The sequence below is a fragment of the Perca fluviatilis genome, chromosome 11 (genome assembly GCF_010015445.1).
Source record: "Perca fluviatilis chromosome 11, GENO_Pfluv_1.0, whole genome shotgun sequence".
Taxonomy (NCBI): Eukaryota; Metazoa; Chordata; class Actinopteri; order Perciformes; family Percidae; genus Perca; species Perca fluviatilis.
Window position 1 is genome coordinate 1,092,201 of NC_053122.1, and position 20,000 is coordinate 1,112,200.

Below are 20,000 nucleotides of genomic sequence, written 5' to 3' on the forward strand. Positions count from 1 at the left end.
AAGTTGCCAGCCAATCAGATCGTCCGCTAGCCGAACTGAAGTAGACTTTCAGCTGATCGTGTTCGTTTCTCGCCGTTCTGGTCGTCTTCTCCGTGTCAGCGTAGCTCGCAATCGCTACGGCACGCTAGGCACGTAGCACGCTGTTGTATGACACGTCACAACAGAGTGCTCATGGGATATGTAGGATTAGTACTACACACACACACACACACACACACACACACGGACACACAGAGACATACAGACACACACATAGACATACACACAGAGAGACACACACACACACAGAGACACACAGAGACATACACACACATATACACACACACACACACACACACACACACATCGCGGCCATCTGTAACTATGTGCTTTGTCCGAGTGGGGTAGCCGTAGCTATGAATTGTGGGTAGATATTGACAGTAAGTGGGCGTGGCTATGAATTCTGGGTAAATATTGACTAAAGGGGGCGTGGCTTGTGAATCATGTGATCATGCATCTGAACAGGAAGTTATTAATTATTAAACCGTTTGTGTGTAAAATTAAACAACTCATATATTTCAGAATCTTTGAGTTCTTTCATCTGAAACTACACCAAGACAGAATCTGTCTGTCTGTCTCTGTGTCTGTCTGTCTGTCTGTCTGTCTGTGTCTGTCTCTGTGTGTGTCTGTCTGTCTGTGTGTATATGTGTCTGAAAAAAAAAAAGTGATACAAAAGTCATAGTATAAACACACACACACACACACACACACACTAGAGAACTACAGGCTGCAGTGCATCATGGGACAGCATCACCACCTAGTTATAGAACTACAGGCTGCAGTGCATCATGGGACAGCATCGCTGCGTAGAGTTAGAGAACTACAGGCTGCAGTGCATCATGGGACAGCATCGCCACCTAGAGTTAGAGAACTACAGGCTGCAGTGCATCATGGGACAGCATCGCCACGTAGAGTTAGAGAACTACAGGCTGCAGTGCATCATGGGACAGCATCGCCACGTAGAGTTAGAGAACTACAGGCTGCAGTGCATCATGGGACAGCATCGCCGCGTAGAGTTAGAGAACTACAGGCTGCAGTGCATCATGGGACAGCATCGCCACGTAGAGTTAGAGAACTACAGGCTGCAGTGCATCATGGGACAGCATCGCCACGTAGAGTTAGAACTACAGGCTGCAGTGCATCATGGGACATGGTGGGACTGAACTTGAGTATTTTAATGAAAGGGTTCCAGATGAAGACATCAGATGGTTTTAATCACTTTATTATCAAACATGAACATAACTTCTCCCAGAAGATGTTTCTATAAAAACTAAATATCAACAAACCAGACGTTTAAAGGAACAGCCCAAACTTAAAGTCACTTCTTTACACTGAGTGACGTGTTGACCTGTGTGTGTTCTATATTTTAACAATATTTACAATACACAGCGTGTCTCAGGGGGGACAGGTGTCTCAGGGAGGACAGGTGTCTCAGGGAGGACAGGTGTGTGATGGAGAACAGGTGTCTGATGGAGGACAGGTGTCTCAGGGAGGACAGGTGTCTCAGGGAGGACAGGTGTGTGATGGAGAACAGGTGTCTGATGGAGGACAGGTGTCTGATGGAGAACAGGTGTGTGATAGAGGACAGGTGTCTCAGGGAGGACAGGTGTGTGAGGGAAGACAGGTGTCTCAGGGGGAACAGGTGTCTCAGGGAGGACAGGTGTGTGAGGGAAGACAGGTGTCTCAGGGGGAACAGGTGTGTGATGGAGGACAGGTGTCTGATGGAGAACAGGTGTCTGATGGAGAACAGGTGTGTGATAGAGGACAGGTGTCTCAGGGAGGACAGGTGTGTGAGGGAAGACAGGTGTCTCAGGGGGAACAGGTGTGTGATGGAGGACAGGTGTGTGAGGGAAGACAGGTGTCTCAGGGGGGACAGGTGTCTGATGGAGGACAGGTGTCTCAGGGAGGACAGGTGTCTGATGGAGGACAGGTGTGTGAGGGAAGACAGGTGTCTCAGGGAGGACAGGTGTGTGAGGGAAGACAGGTGTCTCAGGGGGGACAGGTGTCTCAGGAGGGACAGGTGTCCTGTGCCCCCCCCGCCAGGTGTAGCAGGTAGCTCTGATCGGGGAACATGGTGAGATTGAGGAAGTTGTCTCCTCCTCTCAGGACGCCATGCTCCTCCCCCCCCCACGAGACGGGGCTGTCCACGAAACCGTGAAGAGTCACAGACGCCCAGGACGCCGAGCTGGGCGGAGAGACAGACAGGTACACCCTGGGGACAGAGAGAGAGAGACAGGTAAACCCTGGGAACAGAGAGAGAGAGACAGGTAAACCCTGGGGACAGAGAGAGAGAGACAGGTAAACCCTGGGAACAGAGAGAGAGACAGGTAAACCCTGAGGACAGAGAGAGACAGACAGGTACACCCTGGGGACAGAGAGACAGACAGGTACACCCTGGGGACAGAGAGACAGGTACACCCTGGGGACAGAGAGACAGGTACACCCTGGGGACAGAGAGAGAGACAGGTAAACCCTGGGAACAGAGAGAGAGAGACAGGTAAACCCTGAGGACAGAGAGAGAGACAGGTAAACCCTGAGGACAAAGAGAGACAGACAGGTAAACCCTGGGGACAAAGAGAGAGACAGGTAAACCCTGAGGACAAAGAGAGACAGACAGGTAAACCCTGGGGACAGAGAGAGAGACAGGTAAACCCTGAGGACAAAGAGAGAGAGAGACAGGTAAACCCTGGGGACAGAGAGAGAGACAGGTAAACCCTGGGGACAAAGAGAGACAGGTAAACCCTGAGGACAAAGAGAGAGACACAGGTAAACCCTGGGGACAGAGAGAGAGACAGGTAAACCCTGAGGACAAAGAGAGAGAGACAGGTAAACCCTGAGGACAAAGAGAGAGACACAGGTAAACCCTGGGGACAGAGAGAGAGAGAGACACAGGTAAACCCTGAGGACAAAGAGAGAGACACAGGTAAACCCTGGGGACAAAGAGAGACAGGTAAACCCTGGAGGACACAAAGAGAGACAGGTAAACCCTGAGGACAAAGAGAGAGACACAGGTAAACCCCTGAGGACAAAGAGAGAGACACAGGTAAACCCTGGGGGACAGAGAGACAGGCAGACAGGTAAACCCTGGGGACAGAGAGAGAGACATGTAAACCCTGGGGACAGAGAGAGAGACAGGTAAACCCTGGGGACAGAGAGAGAGACAGGTAAACCCTGAGGACAAAGAGAGAGACACAGGTAAACCCTGGGGACAAAGAGAGAGACAGGTAAACCCTGAGGACAAAGAGAGAGACAGGTAAACCCTGAGGACAAAGAGAGAGACACAGGTAAACCCTGAGGACAAAGAGAGAGACACAGGTAAACCCTGGGGACAGAGAGAGAGACAGGTAAACCCTGAGGACAAAGAGAGAGACACAGGTAAACCCTGGGGACAGAGAGAGAGAGAGACACAGGTAAACCCTGAGGACAAAGAGAGAGACACAGGTAAACCCTGGGGACAAAGAGAGAGACAGGTAAACCCTGAGGACAAAGAGAGAGACAGGTAAACCCTGAGGACAAAGAGAGAGACACAGGTAAACCCTGAGGACAAAGAGAGAGACACAGGTAAACCCTGGGGGACAGAGAGACAGGCAGACAGGTAAACCCTGGGACAGAGAGACATGTAAACCCTGGGGACAGAGAGAGAGACAGGTAAACCCTGGGGACAGAGAGAGACAGGTAAACCCTGAGGACAAAGAGACACAGGTAAACCCTGGGGACAAAGAGAGAGACAGGTAAACCCTGAGGACAAAGAGAGAGACAGGTAAACCCTGAGGACAAAGAGAGAGACACAGGTAAACCCTGAGGACAAAGAGAGAGACACAGGTAAACCCTGGGGACAGAGAGAGAGACAGGTAAACCCTGAGGACAAAGAGAGAGACAGGTAAACCCTGAGGACAAAGAGAGAGACACAGGTAAACCCTGAGGACAAAGAGAGACAGACAGGTACACCCTGGGGACAGAGAGAGAGAGACAGGTAAACCCTGGGGACAGAGAGAGAGACAGGTAAACCCTGGGGACAGAGAGAGAGACATGTAAACCCTGGGAACAGAGAGACAGGTACACCCTGGGGGACAGAGAGACAGGCAGACAGGTAAACCCTGAGGACAAAGAGAGAGACAGATACACCCGGAGACAGACAGACAGGTACACCCTGGGGACAGAGAGAGAGACATGTAAACCCTGGGAACAGAGAGACAGGTAAACCCTGAGGACAAAGAGAGAGACAGATACACCCGGAGACAGACAGACAGGTACACCCTGGGGACAGAGAGAGAGACAGGTAAACCCTGAGGACAGAGAGACAGACGGGTACATCCTGAGGACAAAGAGTGTGTGTGTGTGTGTATGTGTGTGTGTATATGTGTGTATATGTGTCCATGGAGAGGAAATCACAACCGATCAGACAACGACAACATAACACACAGCCGACAGCTATGGAGAGGAGACCCGAGGGAATCAACATACAGTCAGACAGCCATGAGAGGAGACAGGACACAACACAGCCAGAGAGAATCACAGGAGACAACACACAGACAGCAGTGGAGAGGGAGAGGAGCACCCGGAGTGGCCCAGGCCACACAGAAGGAAGAGGGAGCACTGAGACCGGATCCATGAGACAACAGAGACAGCAAGTGAGAGGAGGACCACAGAGAGGGAGACCGACAACCGACACACAACACAGTGAGACAGCAGAGAATCACCGAGACAACACATGGAGACAGCACAGAGAAGCCCATGGCAGGAGAGAGCAACGAGTGGGGCCCAGCACATAACATAAGGAGACAGCAGAGGAAAGCACCAGAACATGGCCAAAAGGTGGAGAGGAAAGCAACACATGTGGCCAGACAGCAACGGAAATGCAACACAGTCAGATGGAGAGGAGCACTGAGTGGGGCCCATAAACAACATACAGTGGAGACAAAGCACAGTGAGAGGAAAGAATTGAGTGGGGTTCATAACATAAAATATACAAAGACAGTGCACCGGAGTGGAAGAAAGACAGTGGAGAATGAAATATGAAGAAGTGGAGGGAATGGAAAATATAAAGGAAGCCAGACAGCGTGAGCAACATGGGGGGGGGCCCATAAATATAAATAAAGGAAGGACAAAGGTGGAGAGGAGAATGGAAGAAAATATAAATGGACAGAAGGTGGAGAGAGGGAAAATATAACATGCAGTGGAGACAAAGCAGTGGAGGAGCACTGGAGTGGGGGGGGCAACATAACATACAGTGGAGACAGCAGTGAGAGGAGCAATGGAGTGGGGGGGGCCCATAAATATAAAATACAGTGGAAAAGTGGAAAATGGAGGGGTCGCAACATAAATAAATGGACAGCGGTGAGTGGAGAATGGTGGTGCACCCTTAGAAGGCCCGGAATACGCCAAATTTAACCCAGGGCATGCCGTACAGACCTGTAATGGTTCAGCCATACGGACATGTTTGTCTTCCACCCTGCAAAGTTTGGGCTGCCTATGAATTAATGTCCAAATATTACATCCCAGATAATGTGATTTCCAGGCTGTAAAACTGAAGTCATGTCAAGGGCTGAAAATATGAAGACATAGGACATAGAGGATTTGAACAGAACTATTGTACAGGCCTTGGTTTTGGGACACATTCTTGATATAGCCTAGATAAGGTCTGAACAACATCTGAGACAGTTCAACAACAACAACCTGTACTTCCATTTTAACCCAGAAGACTCTGACAGTGCACAGGCACCTGCCTCATAAATAGCCTATATTAATTGGAGAAAAACAAAGTACTTCATTGCCCAGACATATACATGTATCTACTGGAACAGAGCAGTGTAAATAGTGCATGAGGCCATCCAGACCTACAGTAGGCTACCTGTATGACACGATTTCTGTTCAGCAACCAACGATTGTTGTTACGCACCGGGCTAACGTTTGCAGGTTTTAATTTGTGGGTAGTTAACGTTACAGTTACGGTGATGTAACTCTGGCTATGTTCACTGCAGACATGCAATACTAACATTACATCATCACACCAAGTACTCTCAGTCACTTAGCCTGCGAATTCCTAGCTAGAAGTTACTAGCATCAACAAACAGGAGCTAACTGGCGCTAACGTGTACAGCAGGCTACTTCAGTTGGCTTAGCTACTTGGAACTGACATCATGTGACTCGAGAGCGCAGACTCGCCCGTTGTGAAAAGCTGCACGTCTTTTTTGCAGACTTTACAAGAGGCAACTCTTGGTTTGTCCCCGTTTAATCCATAATTTGTATTTTTCATCTTCCAGCCAACTAACGTTCATTGAAACGACAACCTGCCGGCAGCGATATAACCAATCCCACTCCGGCCACGCCAAGCCCCGCCCCTTCAACACCATTTATTGGCCAGGTGTCCATGATGCTTACGCTAGGTAGCGTAACCGTGACCAATCACCTATCCTGACCTTAACCACTCGAGGTGAAATGCCTTACCCCGACCAATCAGCTGCTTCCTAGGGCGGGTCTTGGCGTGGCAGCAGATCGCAGTCACACAGCGAGCAGCTTTAATTTTAGGCTCTCCAACGTTTTATTTCTCCATTTAATAAACAAACTATTCAGTAAGTTAGGTATCGGTTGTGAAAGAAATAAAGTTACATTTTCAAGCATTTTATCCAAAATTCAAGCACTTTTCAAACCTTGAAAACACAACATCAAAATTCAAGCACTTTCAAGGATTTCAAGCACCCGTACGAACCCTGATTTTCGTCACACATAAAAAAAGTCCCGTAATATATCTGAGCCGAAAGTTGAAAAATGTTGCATTTACTTCACACAAGAGCAGCCATTTTCCCCTGTTGCCATGGGAACGTTATGAAGTGATGTAATTATGTGAACATCATTGAAAATCAGGCTTTTTTTTCCCCTCTTTTTCATCAAACTACAGTTTTAGCAAGTTCCTGCAATTTCATCTCATAAAATTGCATAAATATCAAACAGCATATTCCATCGCATTTTTTAAGAAAACGTGCCGCATGATCACAAGAAAACTCCGCATTTTTCTGGAAGGACAGTTTTCTACTCCCAGATCAGTCTGGCATCTTGAGATAGAGGAAATTTGGAGCCGACCGACCAATCAGCGTTGGTTTTGAGGCGGGTTTAGGTGTGACGCAACGAGAAGCGACCGTTCAGTCTAAACAACGTGGCGCCTTCCTCGGATGATTAGAAACTAGAAAGTATTCCTTCGTTGGAAGAAGACAGGTGGAAACTAGCACATGTGCTACAACCTGGTATAATGCATTTCTCCTGTCTAAGGTTAATGTATGTTGTACGTTGTCCCTGTTTAAATAAATAAAGAAATGAAATGAAATGAAAAGAGCAACAACAAAAAAACAAAAAACAGCACTGGAGGCTTTTCTCGGAGGAAAAGATGTTGCTCTTCTCCCGACTGGTTTTTCGGCAAGAGTTTGATCTGATTGGTTGATTGGTTGATGGTTTATCCAATCAGCTAACCAGGATTTTCGCCCCCTTCCCAAAAGTTCTCCAACAGAAAGTTCCCAGATGGATCTGCCGAGCAGATGAGAAGCGATCCATCTGGAGGAGTCTGGTTACCTGCAGTTAGCTCCTAGTATCAAATGTGCGTGCCCAACCAGGCTCTGTTGTTAGACCTAGACCAAATGTAGAGCGGGCAGCGCCAGGATTGGTTATGCCGTGACAAAATAACCAAGAAATGATAAGAATAATATAATTATTACTATAATAATAATAATAAGAGATGTAACATATATACAAGAAATCTGTACAATAAGAAAAGAAGGTTGTACGGTTTAGTGCAGGATGTGCAAAGATGTCCAAGAATATGACTGTGGGATGTCACAGTGATGTCATGGTCACCTGGTAGTTGCCGTGGCGACTCACAGAGATCCTGGGCGGCAAACTGGCGGCGGTGTAAATGTCAGAGATGGCGCTCTTCAGGAGGTCGGTGAGGCCGCCTCCCACTGACGGCTCAAACACACTTCCTGTCTCCTGCAGCTGGAGACTGATGGCCAGAAACACAGAGCTGCAGCTCTACACACACACACACACACACACACACACACACACACACACACACACACACACACACACAGAAACCAACACACAAACAACACACACACACACAGACACACAGAGAACACACACACACACACACACACACACACACACAAACAACAACACACACCAAACAACACAGAAACACACACACACACACAGGCCACAGACACACACACACACACACAGCACACACACACAACACACAGGCGACACACACACACACACACACACACACACACACACAAGAGACAACACACACACACACACACACACAGAGACACACACAGACACACACAGCACACACAAGACACACACACACACACACACACACACACACAGACACACACACACAGAGACACACACAGAGACACACACACACACAGACAAGACACACAGACACACACACACACAGTTTTTTTAACTTTGGGCGGTGACTGTGGAAGACCTCTAGTAATTGTGTGTGTTAATTTATTTTTGTGTGTAACCCAGTGACCGACTCTGTGGAATCAGGACCCTGTGTGTATTTGTGTACCTCTGTGTGTGTGTCTGTGTACCTCTGTGTGTGTCTCTGTGTGTGTGTTGCATTTTTTGTACCTCTGTGTGTGTCTCTGTGTGTGTGTGTACCTCTGTGTGTGTGTCTGTGTGTGTGTGTACCTCTGTGTGTGTGTCTGTGTACCTCTGTGTACCTCTGTGTGTGTCTCTGTGTGTGTGTGTACCTCTGTGTGTGTGTCTGTGTACCTCTGTGTGTGTGTCTGTGTGTGTGTGTACCTCTGTGTGTGTGTCTGTGTGTGTACCTCTGTGTGTGTGTCTGTGTACCTCTGTGTGTGTCTCTGTGTGTGTGTGTACCTCTGTGTGTGTGTCTGTGTACCTCTGTGTGTGTCTCTGTGTGTCTGTGTACCTCTGTGTGTGTCTCTGTGTGTGTGTGTGTACCTCTGTGTGTGTGTCTGTGTACCTCTGTGTGTGTCTCTGTGTGTGTGTGTACCTCTGTGTGTGTGTCTGTGTACCTCTGTGTGTGTCTCTGTGTGTGTGTGTACCTCTGTGTGTGTGTCTGTGTACCTCTGTGTGTGTGTCTGTGTGTGTGTCTGTGTGTGTGTGTGTACCTCTGTGTGTGTCTCTGTGTGTGTGTGTACCTCTGTGTGTGTGTGTGTGTGTGTGTGTGTGTGTGTCTCGTGTGTGTACCTCTGGGTCCATGTTGTCAGACAGGAAGTGCAGTGATCTCAGCAGCATCTGGAACAGTCCGTGCTGGACTTTGTCGTCGATGTGGTCCAGATATCTGATCCAGGACTCGGAGGAGTCCTCAGCAGCGTACAGACTCCTGTTCACCTGAACACAGAGCAGCAACAAGCTCCAAAAAGTCACACAAACTGTTTCTTCTTGATAGTCATACTTGCAGACACACTGATTGTTCATGTATTGTTTTTATCGGTCTGGTCAGTAATGATGTTTTGTGTGGATGTGTCAAAGTTGTGTTTGATGTTCTCTGTTGCTGCAGAACAGGAACCTGCTGGAATCAAGGGGGGGGGGGGGAAGCTTCTCTTCAGAACTGGAACCTCCTATGGAGCCATTCTGATGCTACCAAGCCACCACCTCCCGTTAGCATCCCATTGACTCCCATTCATTCTGATGCTACCAAGCCATCACCTCCCGTTAGCATCCCATTGACTCCCATTCATTCTGATGCTACCAAGCCACCACCTCCCGTTAGCATCCCATTGACTCCCATTCATTCTGATGCTACCAAGCCATCACCTCCCGTTAGCATCCCATTGACTCCCATTCATTCTGATGCTACCAAGCCACCACCTCCCGTTAGCATCCCACTGACTCCCATTCATTCTGATGCTACCAAGCCATCACCTCCCGTTAGCATCCCATTGACTCCCATTCATTCTGATGCTACCAAGCCATCACCTCCCGTTAGCATCCCATTGGCTCCCATTCATTTTGGCGCCACTTTGACAGAGAATAACTTTACATCTGAAGCGTTTAAAGACTCTATTTGTCCGTTGTTTATTTCTAAAGAAACACGACAATGTATAAAAGGCTCCATTACCTTGTAGCTCACGTTATGGCTCCGTAGCAGACGCTTTTATAACAATAGGCTAACGATTGGGTCATAACCACGAGACTTACTGTCACACAGTAGAGGAATTACCGTATAGTACAGGAGAAGCTCACAGGCAGTTTGGACTTCCATTATCTGTTTAGGTTTAATGACTAATGTTAACTAGCATGTTAGTGATCAGTAATGACTAATGTTAACTAGCATGTTAGTGATCAGTAATGACTAATGTTAACTAGCATGTTAGTGATCAGTAATTAGCCTGTGCCCATGTTATCTCCTTACATATACCTACGCTCTCCAAGCTCAGTTGGAGGCTGCTCAGTAACGCTCAGCCAGCACCGGGAAAGAGACTTCTGACATCCTTCACTGGTCTCAGTCCAGAGACACGGGGTCTGGTGGTCCAGTTTATATACTTTATATATACTGTCTATGGGTGGAAACCAGTTTTTAACTGAGCCAGGCCTGTTTTTATTGTAACTTAATAAAAAACACTTAATTGTTGCTTTTAAAATGTTCCTGTAAAAAAATAAAATGAATGAGAAAATAAAAATGAAAGCAGAGTCAGACATCAGGCTGGTTGGAGACGAGTCAGGTCGGCACAGAACCGATTACCGGCCGACAGCCGCCCCAATGCATGCTGGGTAGATTTGTGTCCGACTTGATCCCGACTCGCTCTGACGTCACGCACGCGTGGTCAACGATGACCTCACGAGATCGAGGCGGCCGCAGGTTTGAGACCCAGGCGGACCCAGTGCATGCTGGGAAACAGCGGCCTCTCAGCTGATCTAACAGCTGATTGGTTCAGAATCAACTCAACATGATGACGTTTTATATAAACTTTTTATTGATTTTGAATCAGAGGGATTTTAACTGCTATGTGTCTGATTTAAAGGCTGATTCTGGACAGAGATCATGTTGTGGTGCTGATAGTGATGTTTAGAAATCAGAGAGACTAAAAAGAAAGGCCAGATCAGACTATTACTCATCACTAATAGAAGAAAACAAGAACAACCCAAGGTTTCTTTTCAGCACTGTCGCCAGGCTGACAGATAGCCACAGCTCTACTGAGCCATCTGTTCCTCTAGCTCTGAGTAGTGATGACTTCATGAGCTTCTTTAATGATAAAATTACAACAATTAGAGATAAAATTCATCACCTTTTACACTCAACTTCTAACGGTTCACCTTTAAACGCAGAGTCGTTAGAAATAATGACTAGTCTCGACATATACTTAGACTGCTTTTATCCTATAGACCTTCAACAATTAATGTTAAAGATATCCTCAGCTAAGCCATCTACCTGTCTCTTGGACCCCATCCCAACGAGACTACTCAAAGAAGCGTTACCTGTGGTTAACACCTCATTACTAGATATGATCAATATGTCCTTATTAACAGGTTATGTACCACAGTCATTTAAAGTAGCTGTGATAAAACCTCTTCTGAAAAAACCCACCCTGGATCCTGAGGTCTTAGCAAACTATAGACCTATATCTAACCTTCCCTTTCTATCCAAGATCCTTGAGAAGGTGGTTGCTAATCAGTTATGTGATTTTCTACATAGCAATAGTTTATTTGATGACTTTCAATCAGGATTTAGAAAGAATCATAGCACAGAGACGGCACTGGTGAAAATTACTAACGACCTTTTAACTGCTGCAGACAAAGGTCTTGTCTCCATTCTTGTTTTACTAGATCTTAGTGCTGCATTTGACACTATTGACCATTCAATCCTGTTACAGAGATTGGAACACTTGGTTGGCATTAAAGGAATTGCTCTGAGTTGGTTTAGGTCCTATTTCTCTGATCGATCTCAATTTGTGAATGTTAATGATAAATCCTCAAGTGCCGCTAAAGTTAGCCATGGGGTTCCTCAAGGCTCAGTGCTTGGACCAATTCTATTCTCCTTATATATGCTTCCTCTAGGCAATATTATTAGAAAACACTCAATTAACTTTCACTGTTATGCGGATGACACCCAATTATACTTATCAATCAAACCAGACGAAACCAGTCAGCTAGCTAAATTTCAAGCGTGCATTAAGGATATAAAATCCTGGATGACCTATAATTTTCTGATGTTAAACCCTAACAAAACTGAAGTTATTGTGCTGGGCCCTAAACACCTCCGAACTTCATTGTATAGAGATATAGCTACTCTGGATGGTATTGCCCTGGCCTCCAGCACTACTGTCAGAAATTTAGGAGTTATCTTTGATCAGGATATATCCTTTAATGCCAATCTAAAACAAACCTCAAGAACAGCCTTTTTTCATCTTCGTAACATTGCCAAAATTAGGAATATCCTGTCTCAAAACGACGCTGAAAAACTAGTCCATGCATTTGTTACTTCCAGGCTGGACTATTGTAATTCCCTACTGTCAGGTTGCTCAAATAAGTCCCTTAAGACTCTCCAGCTAATCCAGAATGCTGCAGCGCGTGTTCTCACAAGAACTAAGAAAAGAGATCATATTTCTCCTGTATTAGCTTCTCTGCATTGGCTTCCTGTTGAATCCAGGATTGAGTTTAAAGTCCTTCTCTTGACCTACAAAGCTCTAAATGGTCTAGCACCATCATATCTAGAAGAGCTCCTAATACCCTATTGTCCTACTAGAGCACTGCGCTCCCAGAATGCAGAGTTACTGGTGGTACCTAGAGTCTCTAAAAGTAGAATGGGAGCTAGAGCCTTCAGTTATCAGGCTCCTCTCCTATGGAACCAGCTCCCGATCTGGGTTCGGGGCAGAAACTGTCACCTCATTCAAGAATGAACTTAAAACTCTCCTATTTGATAAAGCTTATAGTTAGGGAGTGAGGAGTTGCAGTGTTCACCTAACTGGCCCAACTGCTTCTCTTCATAGTTGTTAGATTAATAATACATAACAAAGTAGAGGGAGGCAGGCCAGCCAAGCCAGATCCGGCAGGGGAGAGTTCTAAGCCCGAAAAAGCTACCTCTCCTTATGACCTGTCTCTCTTAGTTACCTGTTATAGTTACGCTGTTATAGTCCTAGACTGCCGGGGACTTCCTTCCTTTGACACACTGAGCTGCTCTCTCCTCTCCCTTTCTATTACTGTTTCTATTACTGTTACTATTACTATTACTATTTGTGTGCAGCCCGTCCCAGAAATTACTAAGTTGCTAAAGTTACTAATCCTAGCTTCTGGGGAGTTTACTCCCCGGAGTCCTTATGTTTTTCCCCAGCGTATTTCCTTGGAGAACGTTGGCAACAAGATCCTGTTGCAGCTGTCGCGTGGTCCTGCTGCACTCCCTGCTGAGCTCACGGTGCCCTGCAATGTCATCGGCCAGTGCCGTGCCTGAACCCTGCAGCTTCCGCTACATCCAGTCACTGTTCCATTATTAATGTGACTACTATCGCCACTGTTCATCACACCCCAACCGGCTCGTCAGACACCGCCTACCAAGAGCCTGGGTCTGTCCGAGGTTTCTTCCCAAGAGGGAGTTTTTCCTCGCCACTGTCGCACTGCTTGCTCTTGAGGGAATTACTGGAATTGTTGGAATTGTTGGGGCTTTGTAAATTATAGAGTGTGGTCTAGACCTACTCTATCTGTAAAGTGTCTCGAGATAACTTATGTTATGATTTGATACTATAAATAAAATTGAATTGAATTGAATTGAATTAAATCTGATCAGATTACAGATCATCTCCAGTCTGTTGGTGATTAAAATCAGCACCAGATCATCTCCAGTCTGCTGGTGATTAAAATCAGCACCAGATCATCTCCAGTCTGCTGGTGATTAAAATCAGCACCAGATCATCTCCAGTCTGCTGGTGATTAAAATCAGCACCAGATCATCTCCAGTCTGTTGGTGATTAAAATAGCACAGATCATCTCCAGTCTGTTAGTGATTAAAATAGCACCAGATCATCTCCAGTCTGCTGGTGATTAAAATCAGCACCAGATCATCTCCAGTCTGTTGGTGATTAAAATCAGCACCAGATCATCTCCAGTCTGTTAGTGATTAAAATCAGCACCAGATCATCTCCAGTCTGCTGGTGATTAAAATCAGCACCAGATCATCTCCAGTCTGTTAGTGATTAAAATCAGCACCAGATCATCTCCAGTCTGCTGGTGATTAAAATCAGCACCAGATCATCTCCAGTCTGTTAGTGATTAAAATCAGCACCAGATCATCTCCAGTCTGTTAGTGATTAAAATCAGCACCAGATCATCTCCAGTCTGTTAGTGATTAAAATCAGCACCAACATACAGATCATGTTAGTAAAAGTAGCACCAGATAGTTGTGATGTTTAGAAATCAGAGAGACTAAATCTGATCAGATTACAGATCATCTCCAGTCTGCTGGTGATTAAAATCAGCACCAGATCTCATGTAGAGTATTCTGAGAGCTACTCTGTCATAATAACAACAGCAGGAGACTGTGTAGGAGCTGATTTTTGGTAGGCCTGGAATCACCAGAGGCCTCACGATACGATATCATCACGATACTTACCATACGATATTATTGCGATTTTAAACATATAACAATATTCTGCGATATACTTCAATTTATTACCTTTTTTCCAACTTCAAACTTTTCCCAGTTTCAAATTATGTCCCCAAAAGGAAAATGTTGTCAACATCTGTTTTATCTAAAAAGACACTTTTCTCTGTTTGGTCATCTCACTGCAATTTTAAATGTTGCAATATGGGATTATCAAGCAGACAGGCCAACACATATATAATAATAGATACTTGGCGTCTGTGTATCGATACAGTATTACCACGAAAAATATTGCGATACTATGCTGTATGGATTATGAAGACTGCTGGAATCAGCTGCTGTCGTCCACTTTACAGCCGAGGAGCAGCTCATCTCCAACCAGCCTACTAACACCTGTCTCTCCTCCTGCTCCTGCTCCTCCTCCTCAGGTGTTTCCTACCTGTGTGAGCCGGAGCAGCTCCTGTCCCTCGTCTCTGATTCGTCGGCAGCTCTGCTCTGTGGCTCCGCCCTCCAGCAGCGAGTCAGCTGATCGCTGCAGCAGCTGAAGCTCCGCCCATCCCTGCAGGTGCAGTAACACACACATTCAGACTTTATCTTCCAGAAGTTCAGAGTAAACTGAAACTTTACACACACACAAAATATTTATTTATGGCGCTACAGCATTTATTTAATCAATACTAGTTCAACAGTTGTACATTTTTATTCCCAACTTGTATATATTTTAAATGATTGGTTCTTATATTCTATCCTATTATTATCTCATGTATATTGTATCCTAGTATTTCATCTATATTCTGTATGTGTTCTGTGTGTCTGATTTTATGCTTCTACAACACTGGAATTTCCCATTTTTTTGGGATCAATAAAAATCTACCTCTCTATCTATCTATCTATCTATCTATCTATCTAAGCTGGGACCTGGGTCAGAGACTGACCTGTATGAGAGGACCTGGGACCTGGGTCAGAGACTGGCCTGTATGAGATGGGACCTGGGTGAGAGACTGACCTGTATGAGAGGAGCTGGGTCAGAGACTGGCCTGTATGAGATGGGACCTGGGTCAGAGACTGACCTGTATGAGATGGGACCTGGGTCAGAGACTGACCTGTATGAGATGGGACCTGGGTCAGAGACTGACCTGTATGAGAGGACCTGGGTCAGAGACTGGCCTGTATGAGATGGGACCTGGGTCAGAGACTGACCTGTATGAGAGGACCTGGGTCAGAGACTGACCTGTATGAGAGGACCTGGGTCAGAGACTGACCTGTATGAGAGGACCTGGGTCAGAGACTGGCCTGTATGAGATGGGACCTGGGTCAGAGACTGACCTGTATGAGAGGAGCTGGGACCTGGGTCAGAGACTGACCTGTATGAGAGGAGCTGGGACCTGGGTCAGAGACTGACCTGTATGAGAGGAGCTGGGACCTGGGTCAGAGACTGGCCTGTATGAGATGGGACCTGGGTCAGAGACTGGCCTGTATGAGATGGGACCTGGGTCAAGGGCAGCCTGTATGAGAGGGGACGGGGGTCAGAGACTGACCTGTATGAGAGGAGCTGGGACCTGGGTCAGAGACTGGCCTGGATGAGAGGAGCTGGGACCTGGGTCAGAACTGACCTGTATGAGAGGAGCTGGGACCTGGGTCAGAGACTGGCCTGTATGAGATGGGACCTGGGTCAGAGACTGGCCTGTATGAGATGGGACCTGGGTCAGAGACTGGCCTGTATGAGATGGGACCTGGGTCAGAGACTGACCTGTATGAGAGGAGCTGGGACCTGGGTCAGAGACTGGCCTGTATGAGAGGAGCTGGGACCTGGGTCAGAGACTGACCTGTATGAGATGGGACCTGGGTCAGAGACTGACCTGTATGAGAGGAGCTGGGACCTGGGTCAGAGACTGACCTGGGTCAGAGACTGACCTGTATGAGAGGACCTGGGTCAGAGACTGACCTGGGTCAGAGACGACGCCTGTAAGGGAGGACCTGGGTCAGAGACAGCCTGTATAGAGCTGGGACCTGGGTCAGAGACTGACCTGGGTCAGAGACTGACCTGTATGAGAGGACCTGGGTCAGAGACTGACCTGGGTCAGAGACTGACCTGTATGAGAGGACCTGGGTCAGAGACTGACCTGTATTAGATGGGACCTGGGTCAGAGACTGACCTGGGTCAGAGCTTGTACCTAGGTATGAGGAGGACCTGGGTCAGAGACTGACCTAGGTCAGAGACTGACCTGTATTAGATGGGACCTGGGTCCAGAGACTGACCTGTATAGAAGGACCTGGGTCAGGACAGCCTGGGTCAGAGACTTGGCTACTATATTAGATGGGACCTGGGTCAGAGACTGACCTGTATTAGATGGGACCTGGGTCAGAGACTGACCTGGGTCAGAGACTGACCTGTATGAGAGGACCTGGGTCAGAGACTGACCTGTATTAGATGGGACCTGGGTCAGAGACTGACCTGGGTCAGAGACTGACCTGTATTAGATGGGACCTGGGTCAGAGACTGACCTGTATGAGATGGGACCTGGGTCAGAGACTGACCTGTATGAGAGGAGCTGGGACCTGGGTCAGAGACTGGCCTGTATGAGATGGGACCTGGGTCAGAGACTGACCTGTATGAGAGGAGCTGGGACCTGGGTCAGAGACTGACCTGTATGAGAGGAGCTGGGACCTGGGTCAGAGACAGGCCTGTATGAGAGGACCTGGGTCAGAGACTGGCCTGTATGAGAGGAGCTGGGACCTGGGTCAGAGACTGGCCTGTATGAGAGGAGCTGGGACCTGGGTCAGAGACTGACCTGGGTCAGAGACTGACCTGTATGAGCTGGGACCTGGGTCAGAGACTGACCTGTATGAGAGGACCTGGGTCAGAGACTGACCTGGGTCAGAGACTGACCTGTATTAGATGGGACCTGGGTCAGAGACTGACCTGTATTAGATGGGACCTGGGTCAGAGACTGACCTGGGTCAGAGACTGACCTGTATGAGAGGACCTGGGTCAGAGACTGACCTGTATTAGATGGGACCTGGGTCAGAGACTGACCTGGGTCAGAGACTGACCTGTATTAGATGGGACCTGGGTCAGAGACTGACCTGTATGAGAGGAGCTGGGACCTGGGTCAGAGACTGACCTGTATGAGAGGAGCTGGGACCTGGGTCAGAGACTGGCCTGTATGAGATGGGACCTGGGTCAGAGACTGGCCTGTATGAGAGGACCTGGGTCAGAGACTGGCCTGTATGAGAGGAGCTGGGACCTGGGTCAGAGACTGACCTGTATGAGAGGGGCTGGGACCTGGGTCAGAGACTGACCTGTATGAGCTGGGACCTGGGTCAGAGACTGACCTGTATTAGATGGGACCTGGGTCAGAGACTGACCTGGGTCAGAGACTGACCTGTATTAGATGGGACCTGGGTCAGAGACTGACCTGGGTCAGTCTCTGACCCAGGTCAGTCTCTGCCATCACTGCCCAGGTCTCTCCATACAGGCCAGTCTCTGACCCAGGTCCCAGCTCCTCTCATACAGGTCAGTCTCTGACCCAGGTCCCAACTCCTCTCATACAGGTCGGTCTCTGACCTGTATAGAGGACCTGGGTCAGAGACTGACCTGTATTAGATGGGACCTGGTCAGACTGTCTGAAAGGAGGGGAGCTGAGACCTGGGTCGAGAGACTGGCCTGTATGAGAGGAGCTGGGACCTGGGTCAGAGACAGCCTGTATGAGATGGGACCTGGGTCAGAACGAGCCTGTATGAGGGGAGCTGGGACCTGGGTCGAGACTGGCCTGTATGAGATGGGACCTGGGTCAGAGACTGACCTGTATGAGAGGAGCTGGGACCTGGGTCAGAGACTGACCTGTATGAGAGGAGCTGGGACCTGGGTCAGAGACTGGCCTGTATGAGAGGAGCTGGGACCTGGGTCAGAGACTGACCTGTATGAGAGGAGCTGGGACCTGGGTCAGAGACTGACCTGTATGAGAGGAGCTGGGACCTGGGTCAGAGACTGACCTGTATGAAGGAGCTGGGACCTGGGTCAGAGACGAGACCTGTATGAGAGGACCTGGGTCAGAGCCAGCCTGTATGAGAGGAGCTGGGACCTGGGTCAGAGACTGACCTGTATAAGAGAGGAGCTGGGACCTGGGTCAGAGACTGACCTGTATGAGAGGAGCTGGGACCTGGGTCAGAGACAGACCTGGGTCAGGAACGACCTGTATGAGCTGGGACCTGGGTCAGACCTGGGTCAGACGCAACCTGTATGAGAGGACCTGGGTCAGAGACTGACCTGGGTCAGAGACTGACCTGTATGAGAGGACCTGGGTCAGAGACTGACCTGTATGAGCTGGGACCTGGGTCAGAGACTGACCTGGGTCAGAGACTGACCTGTATGAGCTGGGACCTGGGTCAGAGACTGACCTGGGTCAGAGACTGACCTGTATGAGAGGACCTGGGTCAGAGACTGACCTGGGTCAGAGACTGACCTGTATGAGAGGACCTGGGTCAGAGACTGACCTGTATTAGATGGGACCTGGGTCAGAGACTGACCTGGGTCAGAGACTGACCTGGGTATGAGAGGACCTGGGTCAGAGACTGACCTGGGTCAGAGACTGACCTGTATTAGATGGGACCTGGGTCAGAGACTGACCTGTATTAGATGGGACCTGGGTCAGAGACTGACCTGGGTCAGAGACTGACCTGTATGAGAGGACCTGGGTCAGAGACTGACCTGTATTAGATGGGACCTGGGTCAGAGACTGACCTGGGTCAGAGACTGACCTGTATGAGAGGACCTGGGTCAGAGACTGACCTGTATGAGAGGAGCTGGGACCTGGGTCAGAGACTGGCCTGTATGAGATGGGACCTGGGTCAGAGACTGACCTGGGTCAGAGACTGACCTGTATGAGAGGAGCTGGGACCTGGGTCAGAGACTGGCCTGTATGAGATGGGACCTGGGTCAGAGACTGGCCTGTATGAGATGGGACCTGGGTCAGAGACTGACCTGTATGAGAGGAGCTGGGACCTGGGTCAGAGACTGACCTGTATGAGAGGACCTGGGTCAGAGACTGACCTGTATGAGATGGGACCTGGGTCAGAGACTGACCTGTATGAGATGGGACCTGGGTCAGAGACTGACCTGTATGAGAGGAGCTGGGTCAGAGACTGACCTGTATGAGAGGAGCTGGGACCTGGGTCAGAGACTGACCTGTATGAGAGGAGCTGGGACCTGGGTCAGAGACTGACCTGTATGAGAGGAGCTGGGACCTGGGTCAGAGACTGGCCTGTATGAGAGGAGCTGGGACCTGGGTCAGAGACTGGCCTGTATGAGAGGAGCTGGGACCTGGGTCAGAGACTGACCTGTATGAGAGGAGCTGGGACCTGGGTCAGAGACTGACCTGTATGAGAG

General features: G+C 48.4%; 2 protein-coding genes across 2 annotated transcripts in view; one reads left to right on the forward strand and one right to left on the reverse strand.

The window, feature by feature from the left end:
• The window catches only part of cdyl (chromodomain protein, Y-like), a 22,217-nt gene extending 21,654 nt beyond the window's left edge, over nt 1-563 (forward strand). Inside the window, exon 7 of the mRNA XM_039816047.1 lies at nt 1-563. This exon is cut by the window's left edge and continues 1,729 nt beyond it. The gene's annotated coding sequence lies outside the window, so the exon portion shown is untranslated.
• Nucleotides 564-7,863: 7,300 nt separating this feature from the next.
• The window catches only part of LOC120568485 (dynein beta chain, ciliary-like), a gene marked incomplete at its 5' end in the record, with an annotated part of 14,117 nt that continues 1,980 nt past the window's right edge, over nt 7,864-20,000 (reverse strand). The window contains 3 exon segments of the mRNA XM_039816048.1: nt 7,864-8,058; nt 9,265-9,408; nt 15,051-15,170. Coding sequence (XP_039671982.1) covers nt 7,864-8,058; nt 9,265-9,408; nt 15,051-15,170 — 459 coding nt within the window.